This window comes from Solanum stenotomum, chromosome 8, assembly GCF_019186545.1.
Source record: "Solanum stenotomum isolate F172 chromosome 8, ASM1918654v1, whole genome shotgun sequence".
NCBI classification, from domain to species: Eukaryota; Viridiplantae; Streptophyta; class Magnoliopsida; order Solanales; family Solanaceae; genus Solanum; species Solanum stenotomum.
Genome location: NC_064289.1, coordinates 8,588,567 through 8,601,694, shown reverse-complemented (window position 1 = coordinate 8,601,694; position 13,128 = coordinate 8,588,567). Strand labels below are relative to the sequence as shown.

Below are 13,128 nucleotides of genomic sequence, written 5' to 3'. Positions count from 1 at the left end.
AAGTCTTTTGGGCAAAAATTCCACGTGTCATTCACTCATTGGTCACTTCCTTTTTGTACTAAAAATCATTATTTGAGAATTATTTCATATATATATATATATATATATATATATATATATATATGCCACGTGTTTTTATTTAATTCGTCATTTTGACACATCATCTGCGAGTGTATTACAAACACTTTATATATTTGACTGATAGTTAAAAAAGTGTCAAAATGTCACAATGAACCATGACATGAGGTGTCTAAAATGAACAAAACTTAGTTAAGGTGTCTAAGTAAAATTAGTGCCAACTTTAAGGGGCTATCGATGGGTTCAGCTTAAAAATAATTGAGAGATTAAACACACTGAGAAATGATACTAAAATAATTGCTTTTCTATTATTTTAATCTGAAATAGCTGAAATTAATGACCAAGTTTTTTTCCATAAAACTTTTTTTTTTAATTTAGAAAAACTTGACTATGCATGACTGCATGAGGGTCCTATCTCGTCATGTTATGTCGAGGTAAGATGTCAGGTAGGATTTCAACTTGTAAAGAAGGCCCAAAAACAATATGGTATACACTCTTTTTGCTTTAAAATAAGATACATTAAAGTTCAAATTCAATTCATCATATATAGGTTCTGAAATTGTAACCAATGCATAATACTTGACATGTGCTTTATGGACGTATGTACATGACATAAATAAATGAATATATACTCTTTTTCCTATTTTTTGGGTACGGAGTCGCCTTTGTTAAGCATTACTTTACCCCAATATGGATTTTTTCGGTATTAATTTAAATTTAGTCGAACTTCAATGTGAGAATCGAATATTGAATACCGAATGAAAAAGAGAAAAAAACACTTTATTTGGTTACCTAAAATTTCCCTTTGTCACTACTCACAACATCCATCACTTCTCTTAATTCAAACATACATGGCAATATGCAAAGCTTTTATCTTCTTTTCTCATCCATATATATATATATGGTACATACACCTCCAGTTTTGCTCATTAATTTCTTCATTCCCCAAAATTCTGTCAGTCATCAAAATGCAAAAACCAGAAGATCACCACTCTGGCAGGGAGATTAGTAGTCCCTCCAACACCACCAAATCTAACGATGACAAGTATGCCGAAATCACCCTTGATATCCGTGATGACACAGTGGCAGTCCACAGTGTCAAAAATGTCACTAAGACTAAAGCAGAGGAAGCAGAGATTGAGGCACTGGGCAAAAACCTGCAGAAAAAGCGCAGCTTTGGGGCCACCATCGTCAGAAATGTTTCGATGAGGATGCGGTTGCCTTCTTTCAAGAGACAACCACATCCTCCTCGGACATTTGATAGGAGTTCAACAGCAGCTCAGAATGCTCTCAAAGGCTTCAAATTTATCAGTAAGACTGATGGTGGCTCTGGATGGGACACCGTCCAACAGCGCTTCGACGAGCTTACTGCCAACTCAGATAGCTTACTGCCTCGGGAAAAATTTGGAGAATGCATAGGTAAAAGGCCCCGAGTTTAGCTTTTATGCACAGACAATGTATAAGTACAAGTAAATATTGATCATATAGGGTAAATAATTACTTGTGGGATTTCACCGGATATGTTGTTGTTGATGATTTTCAATGATAGGCATGAACAGGGAATCTGAGGGATTTGCACTAGAGCTTTTTGATGCGTTAGCTCGGAGGAGAAATATAACAAGTGGTTGCATCAGCAAAGAACAGCTCAAAGAGTTTTGGGACCAAATTGCTAACCAAAGCTTTGATTCCCGGCTTCAAACCTTTTTTGACATGTAACTTATTAAAATGTTACCATCACGTCTTTTGATCGAGTAGTTATTCAGTCAAATCAATTAATTTTCGGATTCTGATTTTTGTGAGGATGTAATGCAGGGTTGATAAAGATGCAGATGGTAGACTTACAGAAGAAGAAGTCAGAGAGGTATTTGGGATTCCATGTATTTATCTATCTTATCTAGTAGTACAATGTTCTTTTGGTGTATGAATTAACTTCCACATAAAAAGTTGAAAAAATAAAACTATATTTGCCTGGCCTAAAACAAATCTATCCTGGCAGATTATTTGCCTTAGCGCATCTGCTAACAAGCTGTCAAATATCCAAAAACAAGCTGCAGAATACGCAGCGTTGATCATGGAAGAGTTGGATCGCGACCAAAAAGGATACATCATGGTTAGACTAGTTTTATTTCATGTTCAATGATCTCAATTTGAAAATCAGTAGTATCATTTCAACTATTGATCATCTGATTCGATTCGACAGCTTGAGAACTTGGAAATGCTTTTATTACAAGCCCCAATTCAATCAGATGAAGAAAAAGGCCTGAACAGGAACCTAAGTCATATGCTAAGCATGAAGCTTAAGCCAACACTGGAGACTAATCCCATAAAAAGATGGTATAACAATTTGAAGTACTTTTTGCTGGACAATTGGCGAAGAGTTTGGGTACTGTTATTATGGATTGGTGTCATGGCTGGCTTATTTGCTTACAAGTATGTCCAGTACAAAAACAAAGCAGCATTTGATGTCATGGGTCATTGTGTTTGTGTGGCGAAAGGGGCTGCCGAGGTACTTAAGCTAAACATGGCACTGATTTTACTCCCAGTCTGCAGAAACACTATCACTTGGCTTCGAAACAAGACTAAATTAGGTGGTGCTGTTCCCTTTGATGATAACATCAATTTTCACAAAGTAAGCTGTTCTTCTTTTCTCTTCTTCCAATTTATGCTGATTGTCAACTTATCGCCACCCTCATCTATTTGGGCTTGAGTAGGGACAGAGCTAGGAGGGTGCAAGGCGATTCATAGTGTATATGGTCAATTATTTTTTTATGTATATTTAGTGCACGTTGAATCCCCTGACTTCTTTATGTGTACCTTATGTTCTAAACCCCTTAATGAAAATCCTGGTTCTGCCACTGGATTGAAGACTGATTATGTGTACAAGCTTACACAAGAAAAACTAGCCATAGAATAATTGTTGTTTTTATCTGAAATTTTGTATTAAGTACCGGATTGTTTCTCTCCCTTTGTATAGATGGTGGCAGGGGCAATTGCAGTTGGTGTTGGAATACATGTACTTGCTCATATGACTTGTGATTTTCCTCGGCTTCTAAATGCTAGCCCGGAAAAGTATAAACCAATGGAGCCATACTTTGGAGATCAACCAAGAAACTATTGGCATTTTGTGAAGGGAGTGGAAGGAGTGTCCGGGATCATAATGGTGGTTTTGATGTCAATAGCTTTCACTCTAGCAAGCCAACGATTTAGAAGGAACAAAATTCGTTTACCAAGACCATTGAACAAGCTCACCGGTTTCAATGCCTTTTGGTACTCCCACCACCTCTTTGTCATTGTCTATACTCTCCTCATAGTCCATGGTATCGAGCTTTACTTAACCAAAGAATGGTACAAGAAGACGGTTAGTCTACTCATCTTTGAATTTATATTTGTGAAATCAACAATAATTTCTTAATGAGTTTAACTTTTATACACTCACAACTATTAGATCAACTTAAAATGCGAGCGTATAAAAGTTATATTCTATGTTATAGTAATAACTACTAAAGAATGGGATCGGACTAATTTTCCTACTGGCAGACATGGATGTACTTGGCTTTACCAATCACACTTTATTCTGGTGAAAGATTACTAAGGGCATTCAGGTCAAGCGTCAAGGATGTTAAAATATTGAAAGTAAGTTGAGTCCAAATCTATACATATAATTTAGTTATTCTTGATAATATCAAAGTTGTTGAGACAAATGATAAATTTACACTTAAATATGGAGCTAGGTGGCTATGTATACTGGAAATGTGTTGACACTTCAAATGTCAAAGCCACAGGGCTTCAATTATAAAAGTGGGCAATACATGTTTGTCAATTGTGCTGCAGTTTCACCATTTGAATGGTAGGTGATGCTTAATAAATAAATTACTACTAATTAAGTGTCATGTGTTTCTTAATTGTGTTATTGTTCCTTTTCTTTTCTTGAATAGGGAAATGTGGGGGCAATCAATCTTCTATTGTCTATCTATACTGATTTGAATTTAATATTATATGCACCGACAATACAGAAAATATTTACAGCAGAATTGGATAATTAACTTGATAGCATGTTAACTAATTGGTCATAGAGGTTTAAGTTTCAAATAATGTTTTTCAATATTAGGTGATCCAATAAATTTCCTTAAACTATGAAAGGGAAAATAGGTAACGATGTCATAAAAGGTGTAATAAATATGTTTAATTACATTGATTGTGCAAAAGACTTTAAATAGTAGGTCTGATTCTGCAAAGTTCATTTCCTATTAATCCATTCATGCGCATCATTAATTAGATGACAAGACATTTAACTATGTTAAAAGATTCATAATTAATTTCATTATTTATCTGCACTTGATTGAATTTCTTTGGTTTTTAACTCAATATACATACTGTTATTGTGATTTGGCACATATTATATACATACCAGGCACCCATTTTCTATTACTTCAGCGCCTGGAGATGAGTATCTAAGTGTACATATTCGAACTGTTGGTGATTGGACTACAAAACTCAGAGATGTTTTCTCAGAGGTAAGCATTATTAAAGTAATGTTTCCACTATTTTAATACTCAATTATTGAACTTTCTCTTAATCATAACATACAATTTTATTTTATTATATATGCGTGCCAGCCATCACCAACAGGAAGAAGTGGACTCGTTAAAACTGACTACTTAAGAGACAACAAAAAGTGAGTCTTTTTTCCATTATATATAATCACACTCAAAAATTGATTCACTTTAACAACGCATTAGTTAATTAAACCTTCACTTTCACTTAGTTTATTCGTTTTGACAAAGCCACAATATTCGTTGTTCTATTAATCAAATATTACTAACTTTTTTAAAAATATGTTGACTCTCTGTGAGGTACAATAGTGTTAGGTTAATTTACTAATTTAAATTCTCCATGATCATAATTGACAAGATTTGTATACAATGTGTATGATATGACAGAAAATTATTTTTTTTTAGTTTGTCCCAAAAAAATGTCACCTTCATTACTATAATAAGAAAAAAAAAAGTTTTAAAATTTCTCTTTTTACTTTTAATGAAATGATTTGCAATAACACAAATATTTAATGACTGTTTTAGACCAAAAGTTTCAATTTTTTTAAAAAATATTGTGTCAAGTCAAACTATACCACAAAAAATGGGATTGAGGGAGTATTTAATGTGGGTATATTCTCCTTCCTACAAACGCAACTCTTCTTTTACTCCCTTTACCAATAAGTTAAAAAAAATGTGGACGTTAGGAATGCTTGCCTTAGATTATTTCTTATATATTGTTAGGTTTAGTATTTTAAAAATAGTATTTATTGCATAAAAATATTTTTTACAATAATATCCTCCATAATTATGATGGAAAAGATATAAAAAAAATGTTTTGAGGGGCGATAAGATCTTTAATCATGCTAATGTATGCATTAAAATTCATTGTATTACTAATATCATGAGTTTTCATGTATTAGTAATATACAACTCAATACACAATAGATATACATAGGTTGAAAAAATGCACTAATTAAACAAGATACCACTAATATACAAAACTAATACATGCATTATTTTTCTAATATACTCTACCAGACGACCGTAAAACTATTAGCATAGCTGGTTATGATCACGTTTAATTATTTCAGTTACCCAAAAGTGTTAATTGATGGCCCATATGGAGCACCAGCACAAGACTATAAGGAATATGAGGTGCTTTTGTTGGTAGGTTTAGGAATTGGAGCCACCCCTATGATAAGTATTGTTAAAGACATAGTGAACAACATGAAGGAAGAAGAGTATGATCATGATTTGGAGAAAAAATCAGTGTCAGGGAGTGGAAGATCAAACTTCAAGAGGGTATATTTTTATTGGGTTACTAGAGAACAAGGTTCATTTGATTGGTTCAAGGGTTTAATGAATGAGTTAGCTGTAATGGATTGTGATGGAATAATCGAGATGCATAATTACTGTACAAGTGTTTATGAAGAAGGTGATGCTCGCTCTGCTCTCATCGCGATGCTTCAGTCTATCAATCATGCCAAAAATGGCGTAGACATTGTATCTGGAACAAGAGTTAAGACTCATTTTGCTAGACCTAATTGGAGAAATGTCTACAAACGCATTGCTCTTAATCACACTGATGCAAGAGTTGGTATGTACTTGAAACTTCGTATAATTTTATATATTTTTAAGAATTTCAACTATATATATGTATAGGCACAATAATTAAACACGCTTTTTAACTTGACATCAGCTGAATCTATGTCCTCCAATTTTGGATTAGCACTAAAACTTATTAAAAGTTGAACAAGTAAACACATGAGTCTTATAAGACAATCTGCTTCCTATATCGCGTCCTATGTGTATTATGTCTCGTAAGATGTAAGATGTGTGTGTCTACTTATTTAACTTTATATAAGTTTAATTATCTACTTATACACACCCAAAATTGAAGAGCACAGATACCAATTTATGCATTATATATGGACCAAAAACAATGATTCACACATGCATGTGCAAATATCAATTTTGGTGACATTTTCCACACTAAAGTTCCTTTCAAAAAAGGAATTGGCACTAAGGAGATCACTTTCAAGTGACACCTTCTCTTGTAAAATTTGCAGGAGTTTTCTACTGTGGGGCACCAGCACTGACGAAAGTTCTTGGACAACTGGCCTTAGATTTTTCCCACAAGACATCAACAAAGTTTGATTTCCATAAAGAAAATTTTTGACCAACCATGGACAAGCAAAGGATCAAACCAAACAGATAAGAACGATTTTTTTAAAAAGAAACATATCCACTACCTTTTTGTATAGAAAATCTTGCAGTTTTTGTTAATAAGTTGGGTTTTGTATTGTTATACGAATAGCAATTATTTTTGTGTAGGTCCACCCACCACTGCATTGGATTACCAATTCAAATAATCCTTTTATTTCAATTTGTTCGTTTTGTAAAAGTAAATGTATGTTGATTTATCTTAAACGATAATAAATGTCATATCCACTTTAAATATTGAATAGCTTTGTGATAGTGTATTATATTTTATTATGAATTTTTACTTACTTTTTCTGTCTCAATTTATGTGGTATTTTTTGTTTTTCGAGAGTCAAATAATTTAAGTTTGATCGAGAATTTTTGCATGAAATCTTCAAATTTTTTAAAATGAAATTTATAGTATATTTATAAGCTACGTAAAAAGTAATATAAATCACAATAATTGACAATTCAAAATATTTAAAAGATATAAAAGAATTTACTATCAAAGACAGACTTATTTGAATCTCGAAATCCAAAAAGTGTCACATAAATTGGGACGGAATGAGTATTTAATAAGATTGTGTAAAAATTTGGAGCATTTTTTTTAATATGGTTTTCACAACTTCTAGAATTTTTATGTTTAGAGTAAAAAATATAATTTAAAAACTAAAACTGTATTTTCAAATAAAAATTTAATTTCATCTTATATCATTTCATATCATGATTTTATCTCACATGATCAAACGAACCGTAAGAATACACCAGCCGAAAAGAGAAGTAAACTTTTAGAAATTTTAGCGAGCACCGCAAGAACAAACGTATGAATCCACACACACACACATCAGTGAAACGAACGGTCTCGTCCTCATGGCTAATTACGTGGCGAGCTGTCCATGCGACTTTTATCACTGGCTAACCACGTTGACACTATGGTTCTTTTCCATTATATATATATATATATATCCACGTTTAATTTTTCAGTTTTTTTCTTGTCTTTAATTGCTACGATTGTCCCTAAAAAAAATTTGCTACTCCAATTTCTTCATCATTATCCCCATTAGAATATTGGGTTTTTCTTGCATTTTCCCACAAATATGGTACACTCTTCCTCTTCTCCCTTTTTTTTTATCACCTCTTTCTTAATTCAAAATTGTGTCTCTGCTGTTTCATTTTTTATTTTTATAGTGTTTACTTAAAATGGTACAGTACTTTTTACATCATTACCAATTTAACATGATAGTTGTTAACGTTCTGATTAGTGATTACTACTGTATTGAATGCAACTTGTTGTTTAATTTCCGCTGCAAGCTAGCTAGTTGTGCATAGGGAGTGGTAAAATCAAACTCATAGGGTTGGGTTGATTATTGATACGCACATTTGTTAGCTCAATTTATTTCAACACATTATATATATATATTTTTTTTTTCTTTTTAAATTTTTTTTTTTTATATGTTATATATAGTTATAATAAAGAAAAATTAATTTTATTAGATACTAAAAATTTATAAAATAACAAATAAAGCTATTAAAATTTAGTAAAAATTGAGCGGGTTGGGTTATGATTACTAACCCGTTACCTAACCCATTTTCGCCCAAACAAATTTGGGTTAAGTTGGGTCTTGACCCGTTTATTGTGTTGACTCATTTTGACCCGTCCAAATTTAATCCAACCCGCCCAATTGTCACCTCTAGTTGTGCGTAGCTCACCCAACTATGCGAGTTGTGTGAGGCTTCTTTTTTGTCTCATATGTTGGTAGACAAATTTTTTAAGCCTCCAGAGAACTAGTAACTTTTTTAGGTCTAGGCAAGTAGTGTTGGTCGTCACTGCAACAAATAAGAAATTTTGCAGCAATTATTTAGCAGTAATAATATAATTGTCATTATATTATTATTTTTAAGTGATAATAATATATATGAGTATTTATAGTTTGCACACTTTATAAATGGTATCAACTCAATTGCCACTAAATGTATTTGCGGCAAGGAAAATTTATTGCCACTAAATATCTGTTTTTATTGTAGTGTGTGTGAGGTGAAAAATAATTTTTATCGCACATAGACAATTAACATTTAACATAGGTTAGAAATTGTTGAATATAGTTTAACACTTTAAGAACTAAAATATCAGACTAGAAGGTGAAGAGTTTTAGGGTATGTTTGCTGTTTGGTATGAAGGAATATGTTTTTCATGAAAGTAAGTTTTTTTTTTTTTTGGAAAACTAATGTTTGTTTGTTTGTTTTACTTATTTTTTGGTGTTTGGGGAGTAAGGTATAATGCAGCCAAACACCATGATGTAATTGAAGCTGAAAATGTGATTAGTGACAAAATGGTTAATTCGTGTTTCATCTTTAATCATCAAGCTATGTCTTTCCTCAAAACTAACATTTGTAAAGCAGGGGAGAATTTATAGAATGTTCTACAAAATTTTACCACAGAGCACCCGGGTTTATTCCCGGGACTTCACCTCAAGGTAGTACATTCGAATTCGTAATCCACGATAAAGATAGTAATCTTTGTTATTTGTTTGTTACTTTCTGTTTGATAATCTGTAGTCATTGCTCAGGACAGTGGGAAATTAGGTCCTAAAAACTGCGGCAAACACTTGGAACAAGCTAAAAATGAGTTTCCGGTATGTAAATGTGGATTCGACATGTTGGATGCTGGCTTTTTCAATTACTGTAAGGTACTGTGACGGAGTTAAATTCAGTAAATAATTTGTTAGCTATGTTGCACAGATTATTCATTAATGTCGAGTGTTGTGTTTTGGATCCTACAAAAGTAGCACATTTTTTTTGGAGGATCTGACATGAGTTCTCCCAACATTTTTGGAGAGCCCGAGCAAAATAGTTTGTTAGTACTCTTTCCCTTAATTGGAAAACTGAGTAAGGCTATTTTTGTGTCTGGTGCTGATTCTTTTCAGAAGCTTGAAATACAAAAGGGCGCAAAAGATTTTAACATTCCTATAATAAAATCGAACCGGAAGTTAGTTGCTACTGAGAATGGAGGTTTGTGTGACCCATCTCCTTTAGTTTTCAATTCTGCATGGAAGCCCCAAGAAGCAAAGCGAGTAACGGACAAGTTCAATTACCCTGTATCCTCTGGTATTCAAAGGCTAAATAATGATGAGGATATTGCTTTCATGAGTGTAAGTGCACCTTATTAGTAAATGTTAAAGGAACCGTGTTGCACCAATGTTTCCTTGTTTAATTTTATTAATTTAAATTGTTTTATCAGGTTCTTGAACTTGGGCAACTTCTCAAGGCAAAACTGATTACATCCGAGGAACTCACTCGAATTTTTCTGAACAGATTAAAAAGGTATGGTGAATGCTTTGCTTCCGTTTATCTGATTTGCATGCTATTGAATAATTTGATTCTGAAAATGAAGTGTTACGCCGGAGTGTTACAGGTATGGCCCTGTCCTTGAATCTGTTATCACAATAACTGAAGAATTAGCATTTCAACAAGCAAAAGAGGCTGATCAAGTGCTTGCAAAAGGCAAATATTTGGGTATAAGTCCACTTCCTCTCTTCCCCTTAGTCCTCGTTCGTGTCTCTCTTCTCCACATTTTAGTTTTTGGATGTCATGAGAAAAATCTTTTAACATTTGTTCTTATGGAGTGAGGTGTTTGAAAAGAGAATATTGAAATTCAATTCAAAGGACCACAGATGTTTCTGTTCTTTGTAGGTCCTCTTCATGGGATACCGTATGGTCTAAAGGACATTATTGCAGTACCAGACTATCCCACAACGTGGGGTTCCAAATCTTTCAAAGATCAAGTTATTGATGTCGAAGCTTGGGTTTATAAGAGGTACTTACAAATTAATAAATGTTGAGGCCACATCCCGAAGCCAGCCTATATTGTACATGTGTTTGTATAATAATTTGTAGATACGGTTGATGCAGGCTGAAATCTGCTGGTGCAGTTCTTGTTGCAAAATTAGTCTCTGGTTCTTTAGCTTATGACGATATCTGGTTCGGTGGTAGAACAAGAAACCCCTGGAATATCGAAGAATTTTCTACTGGTTCATCAGCAGGGCCAGCTTCCAGCACCTCAGCAGGTATATTGAGTTAGCTTTCTCTAATACTCCCTCCGTCCAAATTTAAGTGCCTTAGTACCTACATCTGTTTCGTTATCTGCACGGGTGAGAGAATGGATTTTTACCAACCTTTAGCCATTTACTGATCCAAATGAATGGAATCTAACAGATATTGCATACTATGCCCAGTCCTGAAATTGGTTCTATAGATATGACCAGAAACGAGAAAAATAAATGCAGTATCTAAATGGTGATACGGAAGATGAGTAAACCATAACTTCGTGTTTTTTTTCCTAATAGAATACCCTGAGAAGAGATAGAATGGGCGGTACCGAATAAGATTAGTAAGGCAGAGTATATTGTTCTACAATGGTGTGTTCACATTGCAGGTCTAGTTCCATTTGCAATTGGTTCAGAAACTGTTGGGTCTATTACCTACCCAGCTACTAGGTGTGGTGTTACTGCATTGCGGCCCACTTTTGGAGCTGTTGGTCGTACTGGAGTTATGAGCATATCGGAAAGCTTGGTATTGTATCTCTTCCACAATATTTGATTCCTTTCGTATGTGTTTTATCTTTTACTATAGAGGTTACTGACACTGAATCTGGCTGGTCATTAGGATAAACTAGGCCCTCTCTGCAGGAGTGCTGCAGATTGTGCGGTTGTTCTCGATGCCATCCGGGGAAAGGATCCAGATGATCTTTCATCCAGGGACATCATGTTAGGTGATCCATTTTCAGTTGACATTACAAAACTCACCGTTGGGTATCTTGAAGAGACTGACAAGGAAGTAAGTGATTATTCTACATTACCAGAAATTCGCTATGGAAATTAGATTCTTTATCCTCTTTGAAAACCCGAACTAACTAGACTGTTTAATTATGTCAATTACAGGTTGTTGGTGTACTTAAATCAATGGGAGTGAATGTGGTTCCATTTAATCTGGATTACACTGTTGATAGTGCTCAAGGTATTGTTAGCTTCACTATGGATGTTGACATGCTAGCTCATTTTGACGAGTGGCAGCGCTCGAACCAGGATGATGAATTTGAAGCTCAAGACCAATGGCCTCTTGAACTTCGTCGTGCCCGCGTAATATCTGCTGTAGACTATATTCAGGTATATGTCACAATCTAGAAAATATCCTCTCTAGATGTTAAAACACATTGCCTTAGATAGAGCCCTATCCAATTTACCAATCAAATATTTAGTATAGCGTTAAAGAAGGAAGCTGTACTTCACAGGCACAGAGAGGTCGAAGCAAATTGATTCGGGAAGTGAAAGAGAACTTCACAGTTGATGCATTTATTGGAGGTTCGGGTGACTGGGAGAAAATTTGTGTGGGCAATCTTGTGGGTATGCCAGTAGTGGTGATTCCAACAGGTTTTAAGAAGATATCCAATGCACCGTCTGATGATACTCGCAGGAAGACAACAATAACTACAGGCATTTATGCTCCTCCTGACCATGATCATGTTGTAAGGCTCTAATCCTCTATCTTGTGTGTTTGGGATATAGGAACATTCAGAATGAATTTAATTTTCTCATATGTATATATGTGAACGCGCACACATGGTTCGAGTGGAAAGTAATGAGTTCAGCTCAGAACCTGTATCCGTCCTTGTTGCAAGATTTATGACCTTTGTCTAAGTGTAGTAGTAGTGACTTTCTAGAATTCTAGCAAAAGCATCATGTATTCAGAGTTTTGGTGCTGCTAAGGAACGCACCCTTATATTGATTTTGTGTGTTCCTTTTATGCGCAGGCTTTAGCATTGGCAATAGCGTATCAGTCAGTGACCAACCATCATAAGCTGCGCCCTCCAATTGACGACATTGGACCAAATGATTCAATTCCAAACCCACCCACTTCCACTGTACCCGCGAGACAACTACGTGATTACTAATCTCTCAAGGGTGTTCAATGTCACTCTGTGTTGTCCTTTTAACTTGTTATTATAGATGTATACCACTAGTTGTAGTAGTCAAAGCTGTGTTGAATCATCTTCGCTTAGTGACAAAAGGAAGAAAATACTTCTCTCTCTTGTTGTTTATGCTAAAGAAGACCACCATTGGGGGCTTCTTTTTTAGTATATTCGTTTCATTCTGTAGCACTTTTCAAAAGTCGATAGTTTGGCTATATACCTCTTGCCATTGTCGCCAATAGTTTGTGATAGAACCCTGGGTTGACGTTTTAAATCGAAGAAAGGATCAAGAATAGTTGTTGTATGGTACTACTATTGATAAACAAAAGGCATCCAGGAGCAGCCTAT

The 13,128-nt window shown here is 34.4% G+C and overlaps 2 protein-coding genes across 5 annotated transcripts; both read left to right on the top strand.

Annotated features, from left to right (window-relative positions):
* Window positions 1–962: 962 nt before the first annotated feature.
* On the top strand, window positions 963–6,844 carry LOC125872303 (respiratory burst oxidase homolog protein D). Its single transcript, XM_049553013.1, has 12 exons — window positions 963–1,497; window positions 1,628–1,790; window positions 1,891–1,939; window positions 2,075–2,188; window positions 2,279–2,707; window positions 3,053–3,436; window positions 3,616–3,711; window positions 3,810–3,925; window positions 4,490–4,592; window positions 4,695–4,753; window positions 5,705–6,210; window positions 6,683–6,844. The coding sequence occupies exons 1-12, from the start codon at window positions 1,047–1,049 to the stop codon at window positions 6,790–6,792; spliced, it is 2,580 nt and encodes an 859-aa protein (XP_049408970.1). The 5' UTR covers window positions 963–1,046; the 3' UTR covers window positions 6,793–6,844.
* A 991-nt stretch (window positions 6,845–7,835) lies between these two features.
* LOC125872304 (uncharacterized) lies at window positions 7,836–12,948 on the top strand. Of its 4 annotated transcripts, XM_049553014.1 has the most exons (13): window positions 7,869–7,915; window positions 9,216–9,289; window positions 9,388–9,502; window positions 9,740–9,964; window positions 10,054–10,136; window positions 10,228–10,328; window positions 10,506–10,629; window positions 10,725–10,879; window positions 11,248–11,384; window positions 11,478–11,648; window positions 11,753–11,977; window positions 12,103–12,336; window positions 12,622–12,948. In XM_049553014.1, exons 1-13 carry the CDS (start codon window positions 7,913–7,915, stop codon window positions 12,760–12,762), a joined length of 1,788 nt encoding a protein of 595 aa, XP_049408971.1. In that variant the 5' UTR covers window positions 7,869–7,912; the 3' UTR covers window positions 12,763–12,948. The 4 variants fall into 4 exon arrangements, with proteins under 4 accessions (XP_049408973.1, XP_049408975.1, XP_049408971.1 ...); XM_049553016.1 differs by lacking the exon at window positions 9,216–9,289 and having other exon boundaries at window positions 7,836–7,915; window positions 9,383–9,502; XM_049553018.1 differs by lacking the exon at window positions 9,216–9,289 and having other exon boundaries at window positions 7,842–7,915; window positions 12,622–12,947.
* Window positions 12,949–13,128: the final 180 nt, after the last annotated feature.